This window comes from Monocercomonoides exilis (assembly GCF_001643675.1).
Source record: "Monocercomonoides exilis strain PA203 chromosome Unknown scaffold18-1597598, whole genome shotgun sequence".
Classification (NCBI taxonomy): domain Eukaryota; phylum Preaxostyla; order Oxymonadida; family Polymastigidae; genus Monocercomonoides; species Monocercomonoides exilis.
The window spans coordinates 465,210-491,190 of NW_027150563.1; the positions used below are offsets into that span (position 1 = coordinate 465,210).

General features: G+C 36.0%; 6 protein-coding genes across 6 annotated transcripts; all 6 read right to left on the reverse strand.

The window, feature by feature from the left end:
• Nucleotides 1–202: 202 nt before the first annotated feature.
• MONOS_8176 (putative ATP-dependent RNA helicase FAL1) lies at nt 203–1,377 on the reverse strand (the record flags this gene model as incomplete). Its single annotated transcript, XM_067878563.1, has 2 exons — nt 203–1,081; nt 1,132–1,377. The coding sequence occupies 2 exons, from the start codon at nt 1,375–1,377 to the stop codon at nt 203–205; spliced, it is 1,125 nt and encodes a 374-aa protein (XP_067728775.1).
• A 1,484-nt stretch (nt 1,378–2,861) lies between these two features.
• On the reverse strand, nt 2,862–6,831 carry MONOS_8175 (uncharacterized protein; the record flags this gene model as incomplete). The annotated part of the gene is made up of 3 exons (XM_067878562.1): nt 2,862–2,987; nt 3,208–4,364; nt 5,721–6,831. 3 exons carry the CDS (start codon nt 6,829–6,831, stop codon nt 2,862–2,864), a joined length of 2,394 nt encoding a protein of 797 aa, XP_067728776.1.
• Nucleotides 6,832–7,519: 688 nt separating this feature from the next.
• Nucleotides 7,520–15,459, reverse strand: MONOS_8174 (uncharacterized protein; the record flags this gene model as incomplete). The annotated part of the gene is made up of 15 exons (XM_067878561.1): nt 7,520–7,700; nt 7,780–7,863; nt 8,019–8,135; nt 8,460–8,575; nt 8,796–9,147; nt 9,404–10,307; nt 10,483–10,577; nt 10,868–11,868; nt 12,061–13,083; nt 13,336–13,459; nt 13,654–13,755; nt 14,003–14,115; nt 14,367–14,969; nt 15,207–15,262; nt 15,323–15,459. 15 exons carry the CDS (start codon nt 15,457–15,459, stop codon nt 7,596–7,598), a joined length of 4,932 nt encoding a protein of 1,643 aa, XP_067728777.1. The 3' UTR covers nt 7,520–7,595.
• Nucleotides 15,460–15,743: 284 nt separating this feature from the next.
• Nucleotides 15,744–20,291, reverse strand: MONOS_8173 (putative V-type proton ATPase 116 kDa subunit a). Its single transcript, XM_067878560.1, has 9 exons — nt 20,162–20,291; nt 19,699–20,116; nt 19,449–19,626; nt 18,516–19,190; nt 18,097–18,309; nt 17,554–18,010; nt 16,945–17,331; nt 16,410–16,855; nt 15,744–16,300 (listed from the first exon to the last, which is right to left on the reverse strand). Exons 1-8 carry the CDS (start codon nt 20,220–20,222, stop codon nt 16,413–16,415), a joined length of 2,832 nt encoding a protein of 943 aa, XP_067728778.1. The 5' UTR covers nt 20,223–20,291; the 3' UTR covers nt 15,744–16,300; nt 16,410–16,412.
• Nucleotides 20,292–20,468: 177 nt separating this feature from the next.
• MONOS_8172 (putative AMP-binding enzyme family protein) lies at nt 20,469–24,544 on the reverse strand (the record flags this gene model as incomplete). Its single annotated transcript, XM_067878559.1, has 5 exons — nt 20,469–20,730; nt 20,981–21,059; nt 21,293–24,253; nt 24,364–24,452; nt 24,522–24,544. 3 exons carry the CDS (start codon nt 24,542–24,544, stop codon nt 21,708–21,710), a joined length of 2,658 nt encoding a protein of 885 aa, XP_067728779.1. The 3' UTR covers nt 20,469–20,730; nt 20,981–21,059; nt 21,293–21,707.
• A 363-nt stretch (nt 24,545–24,907) lies between these two features.
• On the reverse strand, nt 24,908–25,613 carry MONOS_8171 (putative PLAC8 family). The gene is made up of 2 exons (XM_067878558.1): nt 25,514–25,613; nt 24,908–25,446 (listed from the first exon to the last, which is right to left on the reverse strand). The coding sequence occupies exons 1-2, from the start codon at nt 25,572–25,574 to the stop codon at nt 25,187–25,189; spliced, it is 321 nt and encodes a 106-aa protein (XP_067728780.1). The 5' UTR covers nt 25,575–25,613; the 3' UTR covers nt 24,908–25,186.
• Nucleotides 25,614–25,981: the final 368 nt, after the last annotated feature.

Sequence of the window (25,981 nt, forward strand, 5' to 3'; positions counted from 1 at the left end):
GTATCAAGCAAACAAAACAATTTCCTCAACAATTCTTCATCTCTTCTTCATGCGATTTTTCTCTCTTCTATCTTTTTTATTTGCTTATTTGTCTTTTATTCATTCTCATCTTCATCATTTCTTCATCTTTTTTCTTTTCTCATTTTTTTTCTTTCATAAAGCTGAGATTTCCCTTTCCTTCTTTCTCTCATTATTCACTCTTTTATTTCAGCTGCAGCAGTTCTTTGATATTTGCTGGCATTTCTTCAATTTTTGTTCCATAGAATTCCTGAATGTCTTTCAGCATCTGTCCATCTTCTTCTGTGACAAGATTGATGGCAATTCCTTTTTTTCCAAAACGGGCTGATCTGCCTATTCTGTGAATATATAACTCTTTCTCCATTGGCAAGTCATAGTTCACAACAAGCGAAATCTGCTGAACATCAATGCCACGCGACAACAAATCTGTTGTAACGAGCACTCTGTTTTTTCCATCTCTGAAATCTTGCATTATACGATCTCTGTCTTCATAATTCATTCCACCATGAATCGAACTGACTGTGAACTTTCTGCTCCGAAGATCTTCAGTGATACAGTCCACTTTGCGCCTGGAGTTGCAGAAGATGACACATTGTGCAACCTGGACTGAATCGTAAAGGTCGAACAGTGCTTCCTCTTTGAATTCTTCTTTTTCAACAGCCACATAGAATTGGCGCAGCCCGTCAAGTGCGAGTTCATCGCGAGGAACCAAAATTTGAACAGGATCGTTCAGAATCTGGCGAGTAATCTCAATGATTTCTTGGGGCATAATTGTGCTCATCACAACTGTTTGTGCATTCTTTGGCAAATTTGAGTTGATATCTAAAATCTTATTCTTAAACCCTTGACAAAGCAATAAATCTGCTTCGTCGAGCACAAATATTCTCAGATGAGAAACATCAATAATTTCTGAACGAATCATATGTACCATTCTCCAAGGCGTCCCAACAATTATGTGTTGAGGAGCTTCGGAAACTTTCCTTGCTATTTTACTGATGGCTTCTCCTTCAACAACTCTGAGAATGTTGAGGCCCTTCAAAAATTTTGCCATTTTTGAAATAACCTAAAAAAAAAATCGTAAACATCATTAAATGCTTAAAAAAAAATGCAAACATTGTGTGACTGCATTGCAAGTTCTCGAGTTGGAGTGAGAATCAACGCTTGCGTGAAGTGGTAATAAGGATCCACTTTCTGCAAGCAAGCGATTGAGAAAGCGGTTGTTTTTCCTGTTCCAGGCTGGGCTTGAGCAAGAAGATCACGCCCTCTAACAATTGGCAAGATTCCTTTTTGCTGAATGAGTGTCGGAGTCTCAAAGCCATATGAATAAACTCCACGAATCAATTCATCCTTCAAATGCATTTCCTTAAATGTTTTGCACAATTCACGCGAAGTTTCCTCAATTTCCTTGTCCCCTCCCGTCAAAGCAGCACGCTGAACTGGGTAAGAAGGTGAAGGACGTGGTGATTGTCTTCGAAAAGGAAACACATTTTTTTGGTGATGAGAACATTTCCCAAAGTTCAATGAACGGAATATTTCCCCAAATAAAATAATAAATGTGAATAAAGAAAGAAATAACAAATAGTCACATGTTGTTGCCATTTCGAATGAAAATGACTAATTTTGAATCGAGAACAAACAATTTTTGTTATGGGTATTTTGTTTCAAACCATTTTTTTTTTGAGAAGAAAAAATTTCAGTTTAAGTAGTTCTGTTGAATATTTTTAAACCAATATTCTTATCTTGATGATTATTAAAATTTCACGAAAAACAATTCATTGTTATTGAATGAAAAGATTGTTCCATTTGAAACTTCTTTTTACTAATTGAAAAGAAATTCGAAGAATTACAAGAATGCTCAACAGATTCTTCGACAAAGATCATGACATTTAACTTCGTTGATGAGTTTGTCTTTCTCAATGTCAATGAAATAAAAATGTTTAAACAAAATCAAAAGGTGTTTGCGAACATTCCAACAAAAATGAGAAAAGGATGAAAATAATCAAGCAATAAAGGAACAATTGCTTTCTATTATTCATAAAGATATATTAAAATTGAAAAAATCGAAGAAGAAGCATTTGTTTGAAGATAACGCAAAAGTTTTGAAGCACAGAAAACAATCAAGTCACTGGAATTGCAAGGTATTTCACAAAAACTTATTTGAAATGTCACATGCAAAAAAAGTGATTGAAAAGGAAAAAGAAAAGAAAATCAACTGAATGGGTTTTGTGAAAGTTCTAAAAATGAATGATGATTTCAATTATTGTTTCTGGTCATTTGGAAGTAATAAAAGAAAAAATGAAGTTGAGAGAAAGAATTTGTTCTTGCCCAGCTGAAGTGATGAATGCAATGTTTGTTTTTTTGGCTTTATTGATTTCACCTAAAGCATTGATTTTCCTCAGTTCAAAAATGATCTTTGAAAATGAAATGGAAAATCGATTCTTATATGACACATCAACATCAAAAGACTTTCATTCAGAACATCCCATCCACATCCCAACAAAACAATTGACTTGGATATTTCTCACCACAAGACTTGTTCAAAGAGGATCAGAAGATGCGATTGAGAACGAACTGAATTTTGAGAGGAAAGAGTCAATTGAAGTGACAGTTTTGGAAAAAAAGAAAAAGGAAAAGGAAAAGATGAATGAAGAAAAAAGAAAATAAATCAAAGAAATGAACTGACTTTGCTTGAGTGCGGCAGTTATTTTGTTGAATCCAATTCTTTCTTCAAACGATATTGGAAATCGCTTGGCAACTGAAAAACAAAGCAAACAGACTGACAAATTAATCACTTCAAAAACCCTTTCATGAACACCCAATTGTGAACAGTTCAAGCTGAATGGCTATCTCTCGTTGTCTTCCTGCTCTTCAGAAGCTCGCTGCAAGATCTTCTGCAGAATCGCCATTTTGCGCTCTTGCTTCTCTTTTTCACTCGCCAAAGAGGCACCCGACAAGACAGACTGCTTCTGCTTTCAAATGAGCACAAAACACACAAAAGAATAAGCGCAACATGGAAATCGAAAATAATTCGAAAAATGAATGGAATTATAAACAAATGCACATTTCAACACATTCATAAATTGTAATTCAAAAGCAAAATGTTCAAAAAAAAAAATGAAAAAGAAAAAGAAAAAGAAAATTGAGAGAGAGAGAGAAAGAAAGAAAGAAAGAAATCAACAAAAGAATAACCTGTTTTGTCTGTGAAGGAGATCTTGTCTTTTTGTTGGTGCTTCTTTCTTTGCTTTTGGTTTTCGTGTTCCTCTTTCGGCTGCTCAAATTCATTTGCTCTTTCTCTCTTTCCCTCCCAATCCTCGTCGAGTTCTTGAACCTCGCCTTTCCTGAAATCAGCAAAAAATCTTTCTCCCCTTTTGTCTCTGCCCTTTCCCAGTCTCCATCCACCCCTCCTCTCCTATTCCATCCTGTGTGCTTCCTCATCGCTGAACTCGTCCCTGAAGCCGATTGTGTTTTCAGAGGCGAGCCAAAATAGGCTCCTGGTGCTGCCAGCGATGAAGAGCCACAAAACTCCACAGAGCTGCCAAGTGCATGCTCATACACAATATCATCATCATCACCTTCTTCTTCTTCCTTTTCATCAGTTGCATGTGAAATACCATTCATTCTCTCTTTCTCCATCCCAATCACAGCACTTTCGCTCAGAGGCACCCATCCGTCTTCCGACACATCTGTCTGCTGTGCCTGTGCAACACTCTGCTCAGCTGTGCTTTGGCTGTACTGAATGAATGGATGCTTATTCTCAGAGGAAGAGGAAGAAGAAGAAAAGGAAGAAGAAGATGATGATGGATTGTTGTCATCTTTGGCAGAATCAGAAGGCGTGCTCACTCCATCAGAAATATCAGTCGAGCCAACAGCATTCGATCTGGATGGAAGACCATCTGCAAGAAGAGTCGAAATGTCGTCTTCTTGAAAAAGATTGACTTTTTGCTGTGTTTTTATCGAGGAGGACAGCAGCGAAGCAATGGGAGAAGATGCAAACATGTTTGGATGTGCAGAAGGATCAAGTGCAACACCAGATGAAATGAATTGGGCTGATCTCTGAGGAAGCTGTGGATGTTCCAAAGAAGAAGAAGAAGAAGAAGATGATGATGATGATGATGAAATATTCTGTTTCTCTCTTTGCGAGCAAAAGAAAAGATCGGCTGGAGGTGAATGATGTTTGACTGCTCTGAAAAAGGAATCTTCTTCGAGAGGCGAAATGGAAGAGCTGTTGAAAGAAGAAGAGGAGGGAGAAGAAGAACAGTCAGCTGTTTGTTGTTGCATCTCTTTCATCCGAAGAAGCTCACTTCCTGAATGCGAAGGTAGTGTCATCGACAAAACTGGGTCTTCAACTGAACGCAACGAAGAGCGAGGAGAGGCGTGTGTCTTGTGCAGATGGGGAGATTGGAGAGAAGAAGAAGAAGATGTTGATGTTGATGATAAATGATTGAAACAATCCCCATTGTCCTGATTATCTGTTCTTCTCCCTTCTTTTCCTTCTTTTCCTCTGCCATTCTCAGATGCCGATGGAATGGCAAGGCCAGACGAAGCTGAGGCAAGTCGCGAATACGATGTCAAAAACACAGAGTTTCTGCCAAAGGCTCTGTCTTCAGGTGCTTTTTGCCTCTTTCTGGATTCAAATTTGTTGGAATGTTGAGGAATCTGCCTCTTTTCATCGAAATCTCCCTGTTTCTGTTGTTTCTGTGAAAAGTCTGTTGCTTCACTTGTGCCTGCCTCATCCAGCCTGTCTTTCTCCTCTTTCCATCTTCTTTCCTCTTCCAGTCCGTCATCAAATGCCATCCTTTCTCCAAACTGGCTGTCAAACCCAAACACAAATGTCTTCTTTTCTGTTGACTTTGGTTTTCCCTCTTGGAATTCTTCTTCTTCTTCTTCTTCTTTTGTTCTATCTGTTTCATCTTCCCCTCGATATTCTTCCTTGTTTTCTGATGTCTCATATTGCATTTCATTTTCATTTTCATTTTGAATTTCTTCCTCATTTTCACAGGGAAAAAACTTCTCAATCTCTTTCTCTTCTCCAACCCCATCTTCTTCTTCTTCTTCCTCTGAGTCATCATTATCTTTATCATCATCATCATTTTCTTCTTCTGTTGTATCATCATTCAGCTCAGCAACCAATTCATCTTCGATGTTGCCTTCCCTTCTTGTCTGTTTCGTCCCATCATTTTTGGAATTGTCAACTTTCCTATCTTTTGGATTCTTCTGCTGCTTCGAAGAATGCTCTTGACCAAACAAATCACATGTGGCTTTTCCTTTTCCATTCAATGAATTCATTCCTTTTTCTTCTTCTTTTTCTGCAATGTTTGTCGATTTCTGTGTTTTCTTCGATTCATTTTGCTGTGTCTGCTGTTGCTGCTGAGGTGAAGGCAAAAACTGAGGAGGGAAAAGAAATGGGTAAAATGGAGGGTATCCAAAGGGCAATGATGGATGATTGAATGGTTCTTGTTGTTTTTTGCATTTGGTTGAAGAAGGAGGAGAAGGAGAAGAAGAAGAGGATGATGATAGCGAAGGAGAGAAGGACGATGGATATACAGAAGTTGCTTGTGGAGGTACAAAATACGGTGGATGCAGATGAGGAAATGCGCCGACTGAATGAGAAGGATAAGGGAAAACAGGAAATTGTGGAGGGAGAACAGAAGACTGAGCCTGGGGCGCTTGCGGAGGCGGGCCTACAGACAGCAGGTTCTCACCTTCGACGTCGCTTGCGATCAAGTCTGTCAGTTTTGGCGGCATCGGCTTTATCTTCGTGTGGAGCAGCTTTCGACTTTGCGCTTTTCGCTCCAATTTCTCTTCTCTCAGCCTTTCTTCTTCTTCGTCGATTCGCCGCAGTTCCTCCTCCCGCCTCATTTCCATCGCTTCCCTCCGCTTTCGCATCAGCTCAATTGATCGGAGCATTTCTTCTTCCTCCTCTCTTTCTCTCGCCTTCTCCTTCTCTATATTTATAGACTCCAGTTTCTGCTTAATCTCCTCAATTTTCATTGACATCTCCTTTTGCTGCTTCGCAATTTCCTTTTCCAAGCGGCGTTTCTCTTTCTTTTCTTCTTTCTTTCTTTCTTTTTCGAATTCTTTCCTTTTTTCTCTCAAAATCCTTCTTTCTTCCTTTTCCGCTTCCATCTTCATCCTTTTCATCCTTTCCCTTTCCTTTTCCTTTTGTGCCTCTTCTTCCATTTGCCGCTTTCGATTTTTGCTTTCTTCTTTTTTCCTTTCATAAGCTTTTCTCAACCGCTCTTCTTCTGCAGCCAGTTCCTTTCTTTCTGCTTCTATTTGAAGATGAAGCATCTGCTTTTCAATTGTCCACTCTCTTTCTCTTTCTTTTTCTTCTGCCTCAGAAAATTCTCTTTCAATTCTCCGCTGTTCGATAAAATGCTTTTTCAATGCTTCAAGCTTTGAAATTTCATCTTTCTTTTGCTTACTTTGCATTTCTTCCAATTGCTTTAAAAGTTTATCGTTTTCTTCTAATTCCAGTTGTTCAGTTTCATAGCTATTACTTGTGCGTTTTAGTTTTTGAATGAAATTTTCTTTTAGGATTGATCTTTTCTTTGATTTTATTTCTTCTATCTCGCGCTTTGCTTTCTTTTTCATATGAAAAAGTTTTTTTTCTTCTTTCAACAACAAAGAATCAGATAAAAAATTGTCCTCCGGCTTCAATTCTTCATAGGATCCTACGTTAATAATCAGTAACATAAAAGAAGGAATATAATTTATGATTTTCATATTGATAGAAACCTGATAGTTTTTGTTGCGCAGAAATTTCTTCCAAGTCCTCATCAAAATCAACGCTCTTCCCCATATTAACATCATTAATTTTACGAATAGGTTTTGTTGTTCTTCTTTTAGTTTCGGTAGCGTCGTTAATTCTTTGGTTTGATGTGATATTATTCTTTATTACCGCATTTTTCCGCTTGGAGTGTCTTTTCTTCAAATATACATCAATTGAATTTAATGTGTTTTCCTCATCTATCATATGTATAAGGAAAAAACGCGATATCTATCTTTATTTAAGTTGAAATTTTAAAAAAGTTATTTATCTAAAAGAATCAAATTTTAATAAGGGTCCTTCAATGAACTTACACTCTGTTTTTTTCATTAACTTGAAGTTTAATTCTTTTGGAATAACAGCAATAAAATAAATTTAGTAAAGTTTCAATTGTCATCAAATTTTCGATCAAGTTTAATTGAACAAATAAAACTTATTTATTTATTTCCTGAAAAACAAAAGCAGAAAAAAACAAAAATGAATTATTCAAAGATGACAAAGTTGCACCAAAAATGGTGATGATTTTTCTTTAAAGAACAGATTGGAGTTGTGTTCTAATCTAATTTATCTGAATGTTGTATTTTGTCTTCAAATCAGTTTTTTTAACGAAATTTTCAAGCCATTTTGAAAATTATTTTTTGATTCAAACTACAAGAAGCAATGGTTGATCATTTAAATAGCAGTTTCTTTGCTGATTTCTTCTTCTTTTTTTATTTTCCAAAAAATCCAAGTATTGACTAATTTATAATACGAAAAAATAAATAAATAAATAAATAAATATAAAGATACGAATTTAACATCAAAATATTTAAGATGGATGGATGCTTCTCATCATCTTTACGCATTGAATAATATTACGATTGAAGTTCGATTTGGATATCGTTTCATTAGCATCTAAAACATTATTAAAAATCTAATAAAAAATATAAATATATGAAAGTTGTAAATAGAATTTCAATTTTTATTATTTTTTTATGAAAAATGATTCACACATTTGTTTGAAGAACCTCTTTCAAAGATTGCTGCTGGCAGAGAGGATATTGTTCAATGATATCATTAACAGCCGCATCATACAACTTGAATGTTTTCATTTCAAAATGTGAATTTCAAAAAAAAAAAAAGGTAAAAAAAAATGAAAATAATGAAATAAGAAGAAGGAAAATGATAAAAATTATGGAGAATAAAAGAAAAGAAAAGAAAACGAAAGAATTGAATGATCTTTTCATCATACGTTCTTTTTCCAGAAAACAAGTATCAAAAGAGCATCAGAAGCAGATTGAGGGCAATCAACATCTTGAAGCACAATATGTACCAGCTGCTTTATAAGCTCAAACAATGCGACAGGATGCTGTTAAATTTGGTGGAAATAAAAAAAGAAAAGAAAAAGAAAGAAAAAGAAAGAATGAAAAATTATTTAAATAATGAAGTTGAAAAAATTAAGATAGCAGAAAGAAAGAAAGAAAGAAGAAGAAGAGTTTTCATGAATGAAAATAGAATCACGAAATAAAAAATTAATTAATTCTCTCTCTCTCTCTCTCTCTCTTTTTTTTTTTTTTTTTTTTTTTTTTAATAAAAAAATCCTCATAATTGAAACATTATCCAATAACGATACATAAAGCACTCAAATATCATTAAGCATTTATGTATTATCTGATTGTTAATTCAACCATACTCTTTCTTCGAATGCCATCCACTTGCACATTGTTGGAGAAAGGCAGTTTCGGTTTATGTACAGAAAGACATAAAGAGATGATATAGCATTGCAGGCAAGCTTGACAACTTGTGGGGCTTTATGAAAAAATAAACCAATTAATTAATAAAAATAATGAAAAAGGAAAAGAAATGTCAAAAATGCAAAGAATGAATAAGCATAGACAAAGATAACAATATTCGAAAAATAAAACAAACAAATAAAAATCTCAAAAAAACAATTATTTCAAAAAGAAAAATATGAAAAATAACAATAACAATAAAAATTAAATTTCAGTTATGAAGTTATTCAGCAAACACAATGACTTCAATGCCGTGTGCAGTTTATTCAGCAGCCCAATCATCACATACGGCGGCTGCTCTGCTGGCAAACTGAGATTCTTCATGTCTGGGTTCGAAACAGCAGCAATAGGAGCCGGAATGAGAAGAGATGTGGAGGCAGAAGAGGCAAGCAGCGATGTTGAGGCAATGATTGAGGCAAAATACGGCCTGAGCTCTTGCTGAAAGGGGAGAGAGAGGGAAACTGGGACAGTGAATTCGGAATGGATAGTGAGCGGGTCGAAAAAACAGACGTTTACGGTGGAATTTGTGTGGTAGAACAAGATGCTGCTGATGAACTCAAACACACGCTGGGGAAGTTTTGGATAGAGCTGATATGTGAAAATAACAATAAATTGGATGGAAGAGGAAGTGGTGTGTTGAAGAGGGAAAGAGAAAGAGAAATGGATAGAAAAAAGAAAATGAAAAGACAAAAGAACATTAAAAAACAAACAAATAAATAAATAAATAAATACACATTGAATCATTGAAATTACAATTAATATCAAATATTAAAATTATTCACAATATTATTTGCAATCTCAAATATACACATTCATATGTACACAATAAACTTCCCATCCACACCATAATTTCCTTTGCAGGGAGCAAATGAATCGCATTAAGCAGATCAAACAGGATATAATAAACAGAATAGTCTCCATAGAATGCACAAGCACCAAAGTGGATGTAATGCCCCAATATCATGTTGTTTGCACATATCAGTGCATGCGACAACGGACGGATAATCAAGCTGTACATGGAAGAAGTAGAGAATTGCCTCGTTATGGAAGAGAAAGAGGAAGAAGAGGAAGAAGAGGAAGATAATGATGAAAAAGAAGAAAGAGAAGAAGATGCAGAAGCAGAAGCATCCATTTGTCCTCCTTCAATTTCTCTCTGTTCTCCTCCTCCCCCTTCTTTTACTGCAACTTCCTCTTTCTTTTCTTTATTTCTCCTCCTCTTCATCTCCTCCTCCTTCATCTCCCCCCTCTCCTGCGTGAATGCCTTCTCTTCCTTTTGCCGATACAGCACCATCAAACACCTCGAGGCGTGCCTGCACACAATCTGAACACACTGACTCACCAGCCTTAAGATCAGAGGGCCATAAGCTATTTCAGCAGAGGCCAAGTCAATGGAAAGCCTGGCGCTGCGGTTCAAAACGACCTCAGCCACCAGCTTCAGCAGAGAAGAGGACATTTTGCCGTCTTCGATCCACAAATCGAGTAAAGCAACAAGAACAGGGAGGAAAGGGGAAAGAGAGCGGAGGAACAAAGAATAGCTGGAGGTGGTGGTGATAGAGGCAGTAAAGCCACGCAAGGAAGCAAACAGAGAAAGAAGAGGGGTGCGGTTTTGAGGGCTGCGAAAGGCGGGGGGAAGAAAGGGGAGGGAAGTGGATGGGTCTGTGCTGATGTTTCCGGAGAGGGTGGAGAGCTGAGAGAAAAGGGGAGAAATGAAGCTCAGGAAGAGGTGGGTGCGTGAAGGGAAGAGGAGTCTGGAAAAAAAGTTGGAGAAAGAAAGAAAGAAAGAAAAATGAAAAAGATTAAAAAAAAAATTCAAAGAAAAATAATAAAAGAATAAAAAGTGTGTGAAAAATTCAAAAAAAAAAAAAAATTGAAATTAATAAATAAATGAGAAAGAAATTAACAAATAAATAAAGAACATCATACTTTCCTAAGATGAAGTAGTAAGTGTAAAGAGACGAAGAGTAAGTCCTCAAGAAGGGATATGAAGTGTTGCCACCTGTCTGAAGAAGTGATTCAACCTAATTATCAGAAATAAATAAATTTAAGAACAAAATTCAAGAAAATAAATAATGGGATTAATTGTGAAATAGAGAAAAAAAAGAAAAAGAAAAAGAAAAAGAAAAAGAAAAAGAAAAAGAAAAAGAAAAAGAAAAAGAAAAAGAAAAAGAAAAAGAAAAAGAAAAAGAAAAAGAAAAAGAAAAAGAATACACAAAATTCAATTTTTATAAGAAAAATCGAAAAATAAGAAGATTCATAAAAAAAAAAGTTAAAATTTCCAGTAATTTTCCATTTAACAATCATCACAAACAACTGGCAATTTCGAATTCGCGTCCTGGTAGTAATAATTCGTGACTATTTTTTCCATCAAATCCAAGCTTTCAACACGCACATCTGCATTGATATGCCCAAAAAACCTCAAAAAATGCAAAGAAAACGCAAAAAGTGAGTTAATTATGCCGTTAAATGAAGATAATTCTATGAAATTCTTCTGCTTTAGGTTGAAAAGGAGGGATGTGTTGAGTGTTAAGCTGGAGTCGGCAAAACGCGAGCGGAATTTGGAGAGAAAAGTGATGGCTGAGAGAACTAGCTTGATGAAAGGGGAATATTGTGGAGAGAAAGAGGAAGGGAAAACTGAACTGGATGAGGAGGAAGAAGAAGAAAGAGAAGATGATGATGATGAAGAGGAGGAGGAAGAAGAAATATTTGATGAAGAAGAAGAATTTGTCGATGCTGCTGTTGAAGTTGCAATCAATACAGTTGCACATTTTGTGAAGAGCGATTTTTCAGAGGTGAGAAAGTAAACAAGCTCAAATCCACACGCCGAAAGCAAAGAGTCCATAACAGTTGGATTGACATAGGAACTATCTTGTTCTGTTAGATTATTCATTGAAAAAGAAGAGGAGGAAGAAGAGGAGGAAGAAGAAGAGAAGGAAGAAGAAGAGGAAGAAGAAGAAGAAGAAGGATAAGAAGAATTATAAGGAGAAGAAATCGAAGAAGAACCGTTCATTTCTTGCAAGATTCCATTCGAAGCACCCAAAAAGAAAGGAGAAGGAAGAGCAGGGGAGCTGATTGTGTATGAAATACAGTTCATTATCCATGCAAGTCGTGTTGCATTGATTTCTAAGCTTTCCCTCAGCTCCTTCGAACAAGAAGATTTTGAGTATATTTCGTTTATTTGGGATTTGAAAAGGGAGAAAAGGGAAGAGAAGGAAGAAGAAAGAGGGGAAATCATTGTGAGGAAGGAGAAGCGAATAAGAGGGGCAAGAGAACTGAGCTGGATGGAGAGGGTGGAGGAGTCGAGGAGAGGGTCTGGGAAGGAGAGAGGGAGGAAGAGAGAGAAAGAGTAAGAGAAAGAGGATAAATTATAGAAGAGACAAAAAAACAAGAAGAATAATAATAAAATAAAACAAAATAAAAAATAACGAAAGATCAATACAAAATTTACCACAAAATCAGAAAAAATAAAAATTTAAATAAATAAATAAAAAAGAGAAATCAAACCTTCGTCTTCAGAAATGTCGTGTCTGCAGACAGAAGCAGCGATGTGTATACGAGAATCAAGAAAGGTCTTGACAATCATTGGAATCAGGTTCTCCCACGAAAACAAAGGGGAAGAAGAGGAAGAAGAGGAGGAAGAAGAAGGGGAAGAGGAGAAGGAAGAAGGAGAGGAGAAAGAAGAAGATGATGATGAAGTGATATTTGAAGTGATTGGTGAATTGAATGAAGAAGAAAGAGAAGAAATCGATGAAGAAGAAGAAGATGATGATGATGATACAGCTGGCACATATTCAGCCATTCCCTTCGAAACAGAAAGGTTTCCAAGTTCACTGCTAATCTCCACGTCCATCACATTGCTGTCACCTGCGTTCATTTCTCTTTCTCTTTCTCTTTCTCCTTCTCCTTCTTCCTCTTGTTCCATTCTTCCTCCTTGCATACTGTTATTATTATTATTATTCCTCAAAGAATTATTTCTCAAATTATCTGCGCTAAGCAGCCCTCCTTCTCCATCATACATCTTCATCTTACTTCCTAATGCGCTTGTCATTCCACATGAAAATCTTTCTTTTTCTCTTTCTTTCTCCTTCTCCCTCTCTTTCTCCCTCTCCCTCTCTCTTCTCTCTGCTCTTGCTGTTATCCTTTCTTTCTCCTTCTCCTCTTCGTCCCACTGAACAACACGCTCCCAAAAGCGAAGAAGGAAAAAAGCAGAATTTTGCGACCACTGCCACGAAGCAAAGGATTGTGTGGTGATGGCAAAAACTGCATTTAAGAAGTCAGAGAACAAATTGGGGGATGAAGGAGAAGGAGAAGAAACAGAAGAAGGAGGAGGAAGAGAAGGAGGAGGAAGAGAAGAAGAAGGAAGAGAAGAAGAAGGAAGAGAAGAAGAAGAAGAAAGTGAAATGGAATTTTGATTGGGGATGAGAGAGGAATGAAGGCAACTGTATTGTATTTCGTTGAGGGTGTATGTGTGGATGAAGCGGCAGAGCAGATAGCAGAGCTCGTGGAAGAGATCGTGAGAGGCAAAGCCTTGAAAGGAGGGAGAAGAAGAAGAAAGAAAGAAAGAAGAAAGAAGAAGAAGAGAAGAAGAAGAAGAAGAGAAGAAGAAGAAGAAGAGGGATAAGGAAAGGGAGTGAAGTTGTATGTTAATAGATTAAATAATTTATTAATTAAAAAAAAAAAAAAAAAAAAGAGGAAAATAAAATAAAAAATATTGAATAAAAACAATTCGCCAGTTCAAAAAATAAAAAAATAAATAAATATTAAAATAAATAAACACACCGATTTTCCTTTTTATGATTTCTGTGGTAGATCGGACGATTTCTCTAATAAAACCAAGTTTTGTGTTCTCATTGATAAATGCTTCACCTTTCACACTTGCCAAACTGGAGGCTATTTGCAATAACTGTGTTATAATGTGGTAAGTTCGGAAATTATTCGAAGTATAAAAATCATAATTTTAAATTGAAAAAAAATGAAAAAAATTTAAAGTTTAAATAAAAGAGAATTTCATAAAGGAATAAGAAAAAGGAAAAAAGAAAAGAAATGAATGTTATATGTAATTGGAGAGTCATATTAATAAAAAAAAAAGAAACAAACAATTTTCTTCTGCAATTCAGTTGTGTATGGCTGTGCATACAGATAGAATATCGATGATAACAGAAATGGCTCCTCAATAATCACACACCACTTCTTTGAAAGCTGAACAAAAAGTATAAAAAATCAATCATTAAAAAAATAAATAAATAAATTCAAAGAAAAATGTTTTGAAAAAATGAAAGATAATGAGTTAGAAAAAAAGAAACGAAATGCATTTGAAAAGAAAGAAATAAATCATATTTAGAAATTAAAAATAATCACAATATATTTTCAATTTTTTTTCTTTTTCTTTTTCTTTTTTTTTTTTTTTATTTTCAATCATAACAATAATAACAATAACAAATCATACAACAACTGGAGTCATCTCTTCCAGTGAGTCCGAAAAGCGCTGATAAGAATCGAATGATAGGCAGTTTGACAGCAGCTCAAGAGAACATGTCAAAAGAATCTCTATCAACCTTCCTATAAAAAAAATAAATAAATTATTTCAAAGTATTAGGAAATAAATTAAACGAATTAGTTTTACAAAGTTTTGAAATTCAATTCATAAAAAAAAAAAAAAAAAAAAGACAAACTGAAAAAACACTTTCAAATATAATCTCATTCAAAATACTTTTTAAATTTTTAAAAAAAAGAAGAAGAAGAATAATAAAAAGATATTGCAACAAAAAAAACATTGCCTTTTCACATTATCAACATTCCAATTCTCAAACCATTATCATTCTGCACTTTCCCTTGTAAAAGCATTCTCACATGTCTAAACGCCACAATCGCTGAGGGCAGCAGCACACTATTTTTGAACTCGTTATCCAACTTCTTCCTTTCCTGCGGTGTGACCTTCACTTTTTCACCATTGGCACTCACTTCTCTTGTGATCGACAGAAGCAGCTCTGTTCCCACAATCACACTCGCCAGCTGCAAAATCTGTGATTGCAGTGGTTGCAGTGGTTGAAGTGATTGAATTGACTGCATTGCCGGCAAAGCCGGCAAAGTTGACAAAGCTGTGGGGTTTATTCCCTCTGTTTGTTCGGACAGAATAAAAAATGAACCAAATTCTTCACACGAAATAGGAGCCATATCTGTAACCCACAGCAGCTTCAGAAGAACAGCCAGCGAATCACAGATGCTCTGCAGGCTTGTCATGAGCGGAGGAAGCTGGTGCTGTTTGGGGAATGGAGAAGATTCTGATGTTGACGGAGAAGAGAAACCTGAGGTTGCGGTTTGTGCAGCTGGGAAAAATGGCGTTGAACAGTTTCCGAATGACGCTGTGACCAATTCGCCACCTTTTGTCATGAGATATTTCAACAAGAATGCTCCTTAAATCATTTGACAAAATGTCAAATGAAGGCAAATATAAAATGGTGATGTTTCACATTAAATTCAATTTGAGGAATCAACCACAATTCAAAGATGATTGTCAAATATTAATTTTGTAATATATTGATAAAAAATTAAAACAATTGTTTTGAACAAAAAATTAAAAGAAAATGAAAGTGATAAATATTAATAATAGTCCATCAATTTTTTTCCACCACTAAATTAAAAAATCATACGGAAACCAATTTTTTCTTCTTTCGAAATGGCATCCCAGTGTTCAACAAAATACCTGCTTAGCGATTTGCCAATGTATAATATTGAATATGGATTAACCGTTTTTTCCAGAAAATACTTGCAATTTTCAAGAAAATGAGGGAGTTGGGTAAATTTTTGCAATTTGAACATTGCTTCATCATAAGCATCTCTAGATGGCACAAGATAGAAATTTGAGCACAAATCATCAAAATTGAAATTTTCCAAATAATTCATTCCGTATTTCAAATGAATGCTAACGCTGTGAAGTGAAATATTTTGAGATAATTTGTTTTTCGTAAATATTTACAAATGATATTTAAACTAATCAGGATGCAAACAATCAATGATTTATGCGAAATTTTAATTGAAAATTTTCGAGAATAATTATTTAAATATGTCTTTACAACTCTATAAATTGATATCTTCAAAATATTTTACCATTATTTTGTTTGATAATTCGGTTTTAACCATAAACAATTTATTGAATAAATCAAATCAATTCAAATAAAAGGCTAATACCAATAATATGCAATCTAAAATTAAATTCTTGAAAAATGGAATGAAAAGAAAATGTAACTTTATTTACCAAAACTAATAATTTTTGAATGTTGATGACAAAAATTAAGAATTACTAAATGGATAAAAAAAATGTCATTTACAATATTGAATGACATATCGCAACAACAAGAATTATAAAATGGCAAAATAAACGAGATGAAAAAAAGATTGTCGAATGATAAAGGGTTAAATAAAAAAAATAAAAGCAGTGAGAAATTGGAGGAACACTGAAAGAAAAATAATGAGCATTTATAAATATATAAGTATATCAATCAACCAATAAATCAAGCAAAAAAAGAAAAGCAAAGCTCTGATCAAATGAAATGAAATGAATGTTGCATCATCATTCACTTTTGCGATTCTTCTTGTCTTCAGGCTGTTCCAATAAAAATGCATTTTATAAAAAAAATCATTCAATCCAATCAAGTTTTCAAAAAAGGTGGCGTTATTTCAGTTGTTGTAATAGTGACTTCCTTCTTCTCATTTCTAAATTTGCATTCTACATTCAATTTTTCTTCTAATAAAACCATAAAAAAAAAATTCAATAATTAAAAAAATTTATAAAATTCAAATGAATAAAATAAAATAAATTATTTAAAAAAAAATTAAATTTATAAAATTCAAACATTCTAATACTCCCTCGTCTCATTCCCCATATCCGTGCTTGTCGCCTCTGCATCCACCACTTTGAAGCTCAACGGCAAAAACGGGTGCCCATCAGCCGCATAGAACTTATTCTGGAATTCCACCCAATGAAGCCTCAAGCAGTGCAGGAATGCTGATAATCCCTCCATCGCCAGCAATATTCCCACCGTCGCCCCGATCCACGCTGCTGTCCCAATAAGCAGGCCGAACACGGGAATTAATTTTCCGATGACCAAAATAAGGTAGTTGAAAAACACCTCTGCTAATTCTCCGTGCGCCAATGACAAAGCCCACAGACGGAGATATGAGGCGGTGTTGCTCACACATCCAAGCACGTATTCAATCACATCGATCAACTGATGCACACACATTTCTCCGATGCTGAACTCTTCTTCTTCTTCCTCTTCATCATCGTTTCCTTCGCCTTCTTCAATATTATAAATAAATAAATAAATAAAATTATAATAATTATTATAAAAAATTATTGCCGGAAAAATTAGCATTTTTTTAGCATACCCATAATTTGTGCTCTGTTCTCCATTCCATTTTTCTCCGAAGACCCAATTTTTCTATCAGCAACATCAACAGCTTCAGTTTTTGCTAAATCAGAAGAATTTATTGAGGTGGAAGAAGAAGAATTCGAAGAAGAATTCGAAGAAGAAGAATTCGAATTAACTCCCTGATTCAGCTGTTCCAATCGTTTCTGACTGCCATTTGGATGGAAATACTGATTGAATTCACCATCGTCTGCCATTTTCCCCCCTTCGACAGGAGTGATTGAGCTTTGGCTGCGATGGATGGGGCGAGGGGGAGTGGAGTGTGAGAGAGAAGAAGAGGAAGAAGAAGAGGGAGAAGAAGAGGGAGAGGAAGAGGAGGAAGAAGAGGAGGAGGTTTGGGGTGTTTCTGAAAGAAAGAGGGAGAAAATTAAAGGAAAAAGGAGAAAAGAGGTAATTATGATATGTGAAAGAAAAGAACGTGAAAAACATTATTTCAAATTTTTTGGGGAAAAAAAAAGCAGAAGAGCATTAACAAATAAAATATAAAATAACAAATAATGATAAAAATCTCTTTCTCTTTCTTCTAATTCGCCTCCACCTTCTCCTTCTTTCTCTCTCCTAAACACACCCTTCTCCTTCTTCTCCTTCCTCTCCTCCATCGCATGCTGCACAATCCTCACAATCGGCTTTGGCACCAGCAGCCACACGATCGACGCGATTGCCACAATCACCAGAATCAACTGCACTTTCTCCTGCCCTTCAAACAACCTTTCTTCATCGCTTATCTTTTGACCTATCGCAAGAAACATATTTATCATTGTGCGAATCAGCATTGGCTTCGCATGGCCCTCAACGGGTGTCATCCATTTGTATATGATCATGAATGACATGTACCCAAACAGGCTCATCAGAAGCAGGAATTGCGGAATAAACGTGCAAATCACATCGACAAGAGAATGTTTGTTGATGTGGTTGAAAAGAGACAGGAAAAGCCCCAGCGTCATGTGACACACGCCTAAAATGACAGACATCTTCATCTTCATGGAGTTTGTGTACACGAGGTTGTTCGTGCTTTGACGCCAGATCTGGTTGAAGAAGATTGAATAAAAAAAGAAAAAGAAAAAGAAAAAAGAAAAATCTAAAATTTAGACTTTGTAAGAAAGATGCATACCGGATCCACTCCAAACGGATACGTTGTCCTTCCTTCGATGAAATGGCACACAGTTTCTGTTCTGTGATTCTCTTCCACCTCAACACATTTGTATCGGCTGCCAAACAAGTTCATAGAGAGAGAAAAACATTCATTGTAGAGAAGGCCGCAATATGCTGCAAACAGACCCATGATGAGGATCATGTAACGACCGATGTAGAGATATTCGATGAGCTGGTGGAGGGGTGAAGAAGAAGGGGGGGGGGGAAGAGAGAGAGAGAGAGAGAAGAGGGGGAAGAAGGGGAAGAGAGAAGAAGGAGAAGGAGAAAGAGAAAGAGAAAGGGAAGAAGTTAAATGAAAAAGGGATAAATAGAAAGAATAAAAAATTAAAATATAAATTAAAACAAAAAAAAAAAAACTAATAAGCATCAACAGCACACATCATTCAACCCCTTCGACAGCCTCTTCTCAAACACGCAGAACACAAGCCCCACCAGCGCTAGCAGTATCCCATGCCCAAAATCCCCGAACATCACGCCAAACAGAAACGGAAACGTAAACAAGCAGAACAGCGCTGGATTCACTTCCCTGTAATGCGCTGTCCCGTACGCATCCACCATCGCCTGGAACGCTGACGTGAATTTTGTCGATCTAATCTTCGTGGGCGGAGTCCGCTTTGTGGGGATCACATGTGCCATCGCTGCAATCTGGCTCTGTGCCTGTGTAGATGCTGCTGCTAATCGCATATGTACTTTCTCCACTTCCCTTTCCGCCACCCACCCTTCCCCTACAACACACCCAGCAAATCGGTCAGAGGCAAACAGGTTCAAAGTGGAATAGATCGCTTTCTCCCTCGCCACAAACAGGCGCCACTGATTGAAGTGCGCTTTGATCTCCAGCATACGCTGCTGCATTTGCTCTGCTGATCTTTCCTGGACGGCCTGGAGTGTTTGCAATCTTTCGTCTATTTGAGCGATTTGCTGCAGATGTTCTGAGGGAGAGGAAGGAAATGGGTAGACGCTGGCACCGAAAGAGGAGCAGATGCGCATGATTTTGTTGCGGGCGTGCTCGCCAGAGTAGAAGAGCATGAAGACACGCTTGCGTTCTGGTTGTTGCTGAAAGACGGGGGAGGGAAGAGGGAGGAAGGGAGAGAAGAAGGAAAAAAGATAAAAGAAAGTAGAAGTGAAAATAAAAAATAATGAGTGGAGAATGAGATGTGTGAAGCGCATGATGTGGGTGGTTTAAATGGCAAAGCAGTGAAATTAAGTTGGTTGAAGAAATCAAAAATAATAAATTTTGAATGCAAAAAGTATTCGAATTTAATTTAACAATGAATAAATATTTTCTAACAATAAAAATTAATGAAAACACACAGTTGTCAAGTCGACTAATTGTACAGGGACCTCCTCTGACTCAACAAGAACATTTCCTCTCAATGCAACAAAGATCATTCTGTAAAACATTTCCATTTTCGACTGTGAAATGATTCCAGCTGAATACATCAAGCTTCCGGGGTTTATGGGCTTGTCTATATCTGGTCCTTTTAATTCTCTATAAATTTATATTTAAAAATTCACAAAGAAATAAGCAATTAAAAAAATATTTATTACTTAATTCAGATACTTATCATCAGCAATCTCATTACTTGGGAAGGAAGTTGCACTTGCAATTGTTGTTGATGCTTGCCCCATTGTCTTTTCAAAAAATTTTGAACCAATTGATAGCACATGTCGCATTTCAATAAGCTCAATCCTGTGCCGATTCAAATCGTCTTCACCCTGAATTAAATGCTTCAAATCTGTTTCGAGTTCTTCAAACATTGGACCTAACTCAGTAGAAGACAATTCTTGCGTTAATGGCGTATCGTCCGGAACAATTTTCATCTTTTCAAGCTGAGAATGAAAAAAACGAATGCTTCTTTTGAGCTCATTGCATCTCCGAATCTCTCCTGAGTATTCTCTCTTTCCTTGATTAACATTAGGATTAAGGTCTTTAAAGTGAACAGACCCCGCTTCTCCTAGTTCCTTCATAGAAGCGTACGCTAAAAAATTCTTAATTATGAAGATATAATTAAAATGCAACAAACCAGCATCTCTTGGGAACACAAATTGCATGTAGACCATTGGTTCACTCCGATAAATATCCATATTTTCTGTAAGTTTTAACTTGAACTTTTAGAACTCGCAGAAAATAAAACAAAAAATTGAAATCAAAGTGATGGTTTGATCATAAATAATATATTTTTCCTAAATAATATTTTTTTATTCGGTCTATTTTTGTGTGGTTAATTGAAATACATCAAACATTTGATAAATGGAATTTCTATATATTCTGGGGATTCAATCTTTTTTTTTTCAAACAAGTAATTTCAAACACAAATGAGAAAACTTCAATTTTAATTTTCAAAAATTTATTCAAATTCATATTCACTTTCACTTTTGCATCTTTCATAAAAATAAAAATTTGAAAAATAAACATTTTTTTCTTACTAAATTAAATTCAGAAACAAAAAAAGTTAAAGAAATTTTAAGGATGGAAAAATTGTATTTAATTTTTTTAAAAATGAAACATGAGTAAGTAGCAAAAGAGTGTTAACAGCAATAAATAAGGCTGCATTAAATATTTGCATAATTTATTTATTAAAAAGCTTCAATTCTGTATTCATTCATTCATTCGAGAAAAAAATATTATTTAAAAAAAAAGAATCAGAAAGAAATAAAGAATTAGAAGGAATTAAAAAAAAGATAAAGAAAAAAATAGAAAAGAATAGAAAAGAAAAGAAATAGTACATACAAAATAATAAATTAGAAAAAGCAAAAGAAACAGGAAAAAAATAAATAAATAAATAACAAAAAAAAAAATTAAATGATATAAAATAAAACGAATAAGAAAAAGAATCACACACATCAAATAGAGCTTATGGAGAAAAAAGGAACGTAATGACTTCGCATGAACGTGATGATGTAAATAAAGAAGATATAAACCTAAAATATAAAATGAAGAAAAGAATAGAATCAAATAAAACGGAAAGAATATTATTTATTTATTATTATTGTTATATCATATTTTATTTATTTATTTATTTATTTATTTTAATTTATTGGTTATTAATATTTTATAATAGATAAATAAATAGATAAATAAATAGATAAATTAATAAATAGATAAATAGAGTTATTATTATAATAATACGAATCGCTAACAAAGATGTCTATACCTACACCATCTGTCACTAAGCGCTGTCCATCCATTCAAAAAAGTAAGTCAAAAAATATAAAATGCCGAACTGAAAATTCGAATTATAATGCTGCATACAAAATCATTCCATTGTTTCTTTTTTCTCCCTCCTTCTCTTTCTCTCTCTTTCTCTCTTTCTCTCTCACACTCTTCCCAAAAAAGATATTCACAAAATGCATAAGGAATGGTATAACACCCAAAAACATTCACAATTGTTTTTTTTTTTTTCCTTTCTTTTTCTAAAACTTTTGTATAACAGTTATTTTCTTCTCATCTTCAAAACAACACCATTTTTCTCTTCTCTTAATCTTTCCCTCTCCCTCTCTTTCTCCCTCTCTCCCTCTCTCACCTTCTTCCTTCCTTCCTTCCTCACCTTCCTTCCTCACCTTCCTTCTTTACTTCTCCTTCTTCCCTTCTGCCCCTCCACTCCCCACCGCCATTTGTATCGCTTTTCTCTTGCTATCGTCTTCCTCCGCTGGGAAAAATCTCTTTCTGAACGCGGCTCTTCTCGGCTTCAGTGTCGGTGTCATCAAACCAGACTCAATGTCAAATGGCTCTGGCGCAATAATCACAGATTGCGGGGCATGGAACGAAGGCAGATGGAGTTCAACACAAATACGCTTCATGTCCTTCAGCAAAATCATCTGCGGAGTCGGAACAGTTGCAAATGAGGCAGCGGTTGTTGGGGAAGATGTATTGTCACCTGAAGAAGAAGAAGAGGAGGAGGAGGAGGTTGATGTATTTGGTGGGGCAGTTACAGAGCGAAGCTGGATTGGCGGAGAGATCGAAGGCGAAGGAGGAGGAGAAGGTGCCATCATCGAACGATCACCATGTGGATCATCATTCGAAGAAGAAGAGGAAGCCGATGATGACTTTGAATCATCATCGTCTTTCTCCTTCACAGGCTTAACACTCCCGTCAGCATTCAGTTCTCTGTGTGCCTCCTTCCACTCATTGATGCACCTTTCAATGGCTGCATCATCTGCCACTACAACTGCCACGGGCGCTGTCAGGTGAGGTGCTGCGTGGATATACACCTGCTGAATGAACGGCGACAAGCAGAACATTCCCTCTAAATACTCAGGCGACACCCACTCTCCATTCATCAGCTTCACAACTGACTTCACTCTGTCCACAATGTGCAAAAAGCCATGCTCATCCACATACCCCAGATCTCCTGTGTGGAAGAACCCGTCTTTGTCAAACGCTGCTTTTGTTGCCTCTTCGTTCTTGAAGTAGCCTGTGAACAAAGAAGTGCCCCTCAAACACAACTCTCCTGTAAAGTAGTTCTTCTTCCCCTTTTCAAACGACTGCGACTTCGACGGATCTGCTCCGTCCTCGTCTTCTCTGTTAACCTTTGCGATCTTCGCCTCAATACACGCTGTAGGTGTACCACAGTTCGTCAGCCTAATCGCCGATGGATCCGGAAGCGGGTTGAATGCACGCACAACGTGTGAGCAAGATGCCACTTCAGTCAGTCCGTACCCTTCAAGCAGATACACCCCAAAGATATCCTCCATAAACTCCTTCACTTTCGTCGCCATTGGTGCACCGCCCAACACAATGTACCTCACGCACCCTCCCAGCACTTTGCGGAATGGGTAGAAAAGAGTATAGTCCAGCACATAGTTCGGATGGCGGTGCATCAGCTTCTTCTGCATCTGCCTCAGCATTATCCCGCCATTCACAGCTGCCCGCAGCGCGCAGGGCATTGACGCGATCTTGTCAGTCACCAGCTTGAAGATCTTGTTGAACACACGAGGCACACCCACCAGGAACGTCGGGTGCAGAACTTGAATATCGCTCATCATTCCCGAGGGACCTTCAGAAGCAAAGGCAATCTTCGACCCGCCGTGCAGCGAGCCGTCCAGACACAGCTTCTCAAACACATGTGCCAGTGGCAGATACGAATAGTGGATGTCTGACAGGAGGAAGTTGTACCCACGCACAGCTGCTGCTCCGTAGGTCACAATGAACGCCCTGTGTGGCAAGATCACTCCTTTTGGCAGGCCTGTCGAGCCAGACGTGTAGATGATGCAGTGCGGAGACAGCGGCTCTGGATCGCACAGGGGCATTGGCAGTGGCTTGGAGGATTCCGATGAAGAGTCGGTTCTTGAGGCAGATGGATACAGATTGTACAAAAGCGCGCCAATGAACCTCCACTCACCGAAAGTCAATATCGGAACTGTATCAGTCTCAAGAGTCTTCTTCATCACTTTTCTGGCATTTTCGATTTCCTCCAAAGTGTAGTTGGGGCACACCAAGGCATCGCCGGATGGGGCTGGCCGCTTGCTTTGCTCCGATTGGCGTGGCAGCACCGAAGGAGGAGGTGGAGGATATTTGGGATTCGGTAGATTCATGAAAATTGAAGTTGTATTATTTACAATAGGGGTAGCATTTTTAGGGAAAGCTGGAAGTTTTAATTCAGATTCAGGCGGGTTTGTTGCCATGCGTGTAACGTATTCATCGAGTGCATCCTCGCTAATGTAATCATAGGTATTCATAAGGATAACTCCCCTAATTAAAGAACGAGCATGTTTGCACTGCTCTGTTGAAATAGCTTGAACAAAACGAGGCACAAATCCAGGAGTAAGCGCGACAATCTGGCACTCTGTTTCGCACACAGCATGAATGATCCCGTTGACTCCTAGAGCATTATAGAGAGGAATATGAATTGCGGAAAGACGATCGCAGGCGTGCACCATCAATAAAAATTCCATGCAATTCTCTGAAAAAACTAATACACGATCCCCTCGCGTAACTCCGAGGGAGCAAAGTGCTCCCGTAAATTCTGTAACAAGTTTCTCAACAATAGGAGCTTTCAAAAATTTGAAAGGCCCCCACTTAAGGTCTGGCGATCGAAGACGGAAACCATACAAATCATGATCTGGCCATTTTTTCACTCTGCGTGAAAACCACTGTTCCATTGTAAAAACACCATCTGTTAAAAGACAAAAAAATGAGATCGAAGCGTAATAAAAGAAGCATCAATAAAAAGCAACAAATGCAAATATATCTTTGGAAAATCAAACGATCACAACTCTGACAAACCTATTCCGGTCATAAGGCCTTTTTCATCTGTTGCATAATCTCGGAGTTTCTTTTCTTCATACAACGGGTAATAAATCCGTTCAGAAGGACTTTACCGAAAATTACAGAAAAATAATTCATTTATATATTCAACAAATAATATTAATTCAAGGGCAAACTCATTTGATGATGCTGATGCCATGTTTTTAAAGTTGAAAAACAATAAAAGCAAACCATATTTCCTAAAGTTTGAAAATATTTTATTTTGTTCATGAGATAATATTGGAAGAATGAAAAAAGTTTCAAAATTTGTCGAAGGAAAATATAATAAAGGAAAAATATTTTGATTTTTCATATACGGTCTTTATTGGACAAATTTCTATTTTTCATCATTAATAATAATATTTCTCAAGTATTTTTGAATAAATCCAGAATGATTTTTTTCAAACGTTGAATTGAAATTAATTGAATATCTAATTCCTCTTTTTGTAACATTTCTACTTTTTTTTTTCAATCAATTCTTCTGTTTTTAACAAACAGTTTATTACGCAAAATAAAAGATGAATTCACAAACAATAAATGCGATTGTTATCATAACAATCACTATAATCACATCTTGCATTCATCTGGTGTGAATTGTGTTGAAAATTCTTCAAATAATACAAATACATCATTATTTGATTATGAAAACAATTTTAAAAATGAAAATCAAAGTTTCTAATAAAATAACAAAAGTTACAGTTTTAATCCATAATTTCCGACATGTAAAATTAACATGTTCATTAAAATAAAAATCATAAATTACCAATTAAAGTCTCAAAACAAAAAGCAATGACTCTGACATTTACAAAGCAATTGGCTTGAACTGACAGCCGGCATTTTTGTACTGTTTCACAGTTTGGTAAAAACCGCAAGGCATAAGAAATGTCACATGAATGCAGTCGCTGCATGCATCTCCAGCAATTCCTTCTTTCAGACGAATCTCATATCTGACCAATGCAAGGAAGGGAATGAACATTCCAATACAGCAATGCTGGCATCCGCACTCTTCTCCATAAACATGTGCAATCATGCTGCCAATTGTGCAGGGAGCAGTAAAATATCCTGAATAAAAAATAATCAGAATTTTCATTTTAAAAAATTATGATCAAAAAATTGATGTTTATCACACCTAAACAGCAAGCTTTAATATCTCCAAAGCATCCGCAAGTTCCTTGTGCCCATTCACCCATGTTGATTTATTTGTGTCTCAAAACAAAAAATGAGATCCTAAGCCATTAATTTACTTTTGAATCACATAAGTTTGGGTTTGCAATTAAGAAATAACCGCAATAATTGAATATTTCAATGATTGCGTAACCAAATACAACTTTGCTTAAATTGTACAACAATAAAAAAAATATTCATCAAATTATTTTTAATTTTTCTATTTTTGATCATAAATAAATTTTTTTCCAGGTTTTCTTTTTTTTTTTTCATTAGCACTTTTCATATTTTATTCGTGTAATCAGTATTTTTTATTATATAAGTCAAAATCAAATTCATGCTAATGAAAGATGTTTGCTAACAAATTCATCTTTGTTTCATTAACTTGTTTCGAATTTTCAATTTCCAATTATACAAATAAAAGAAAAAAATT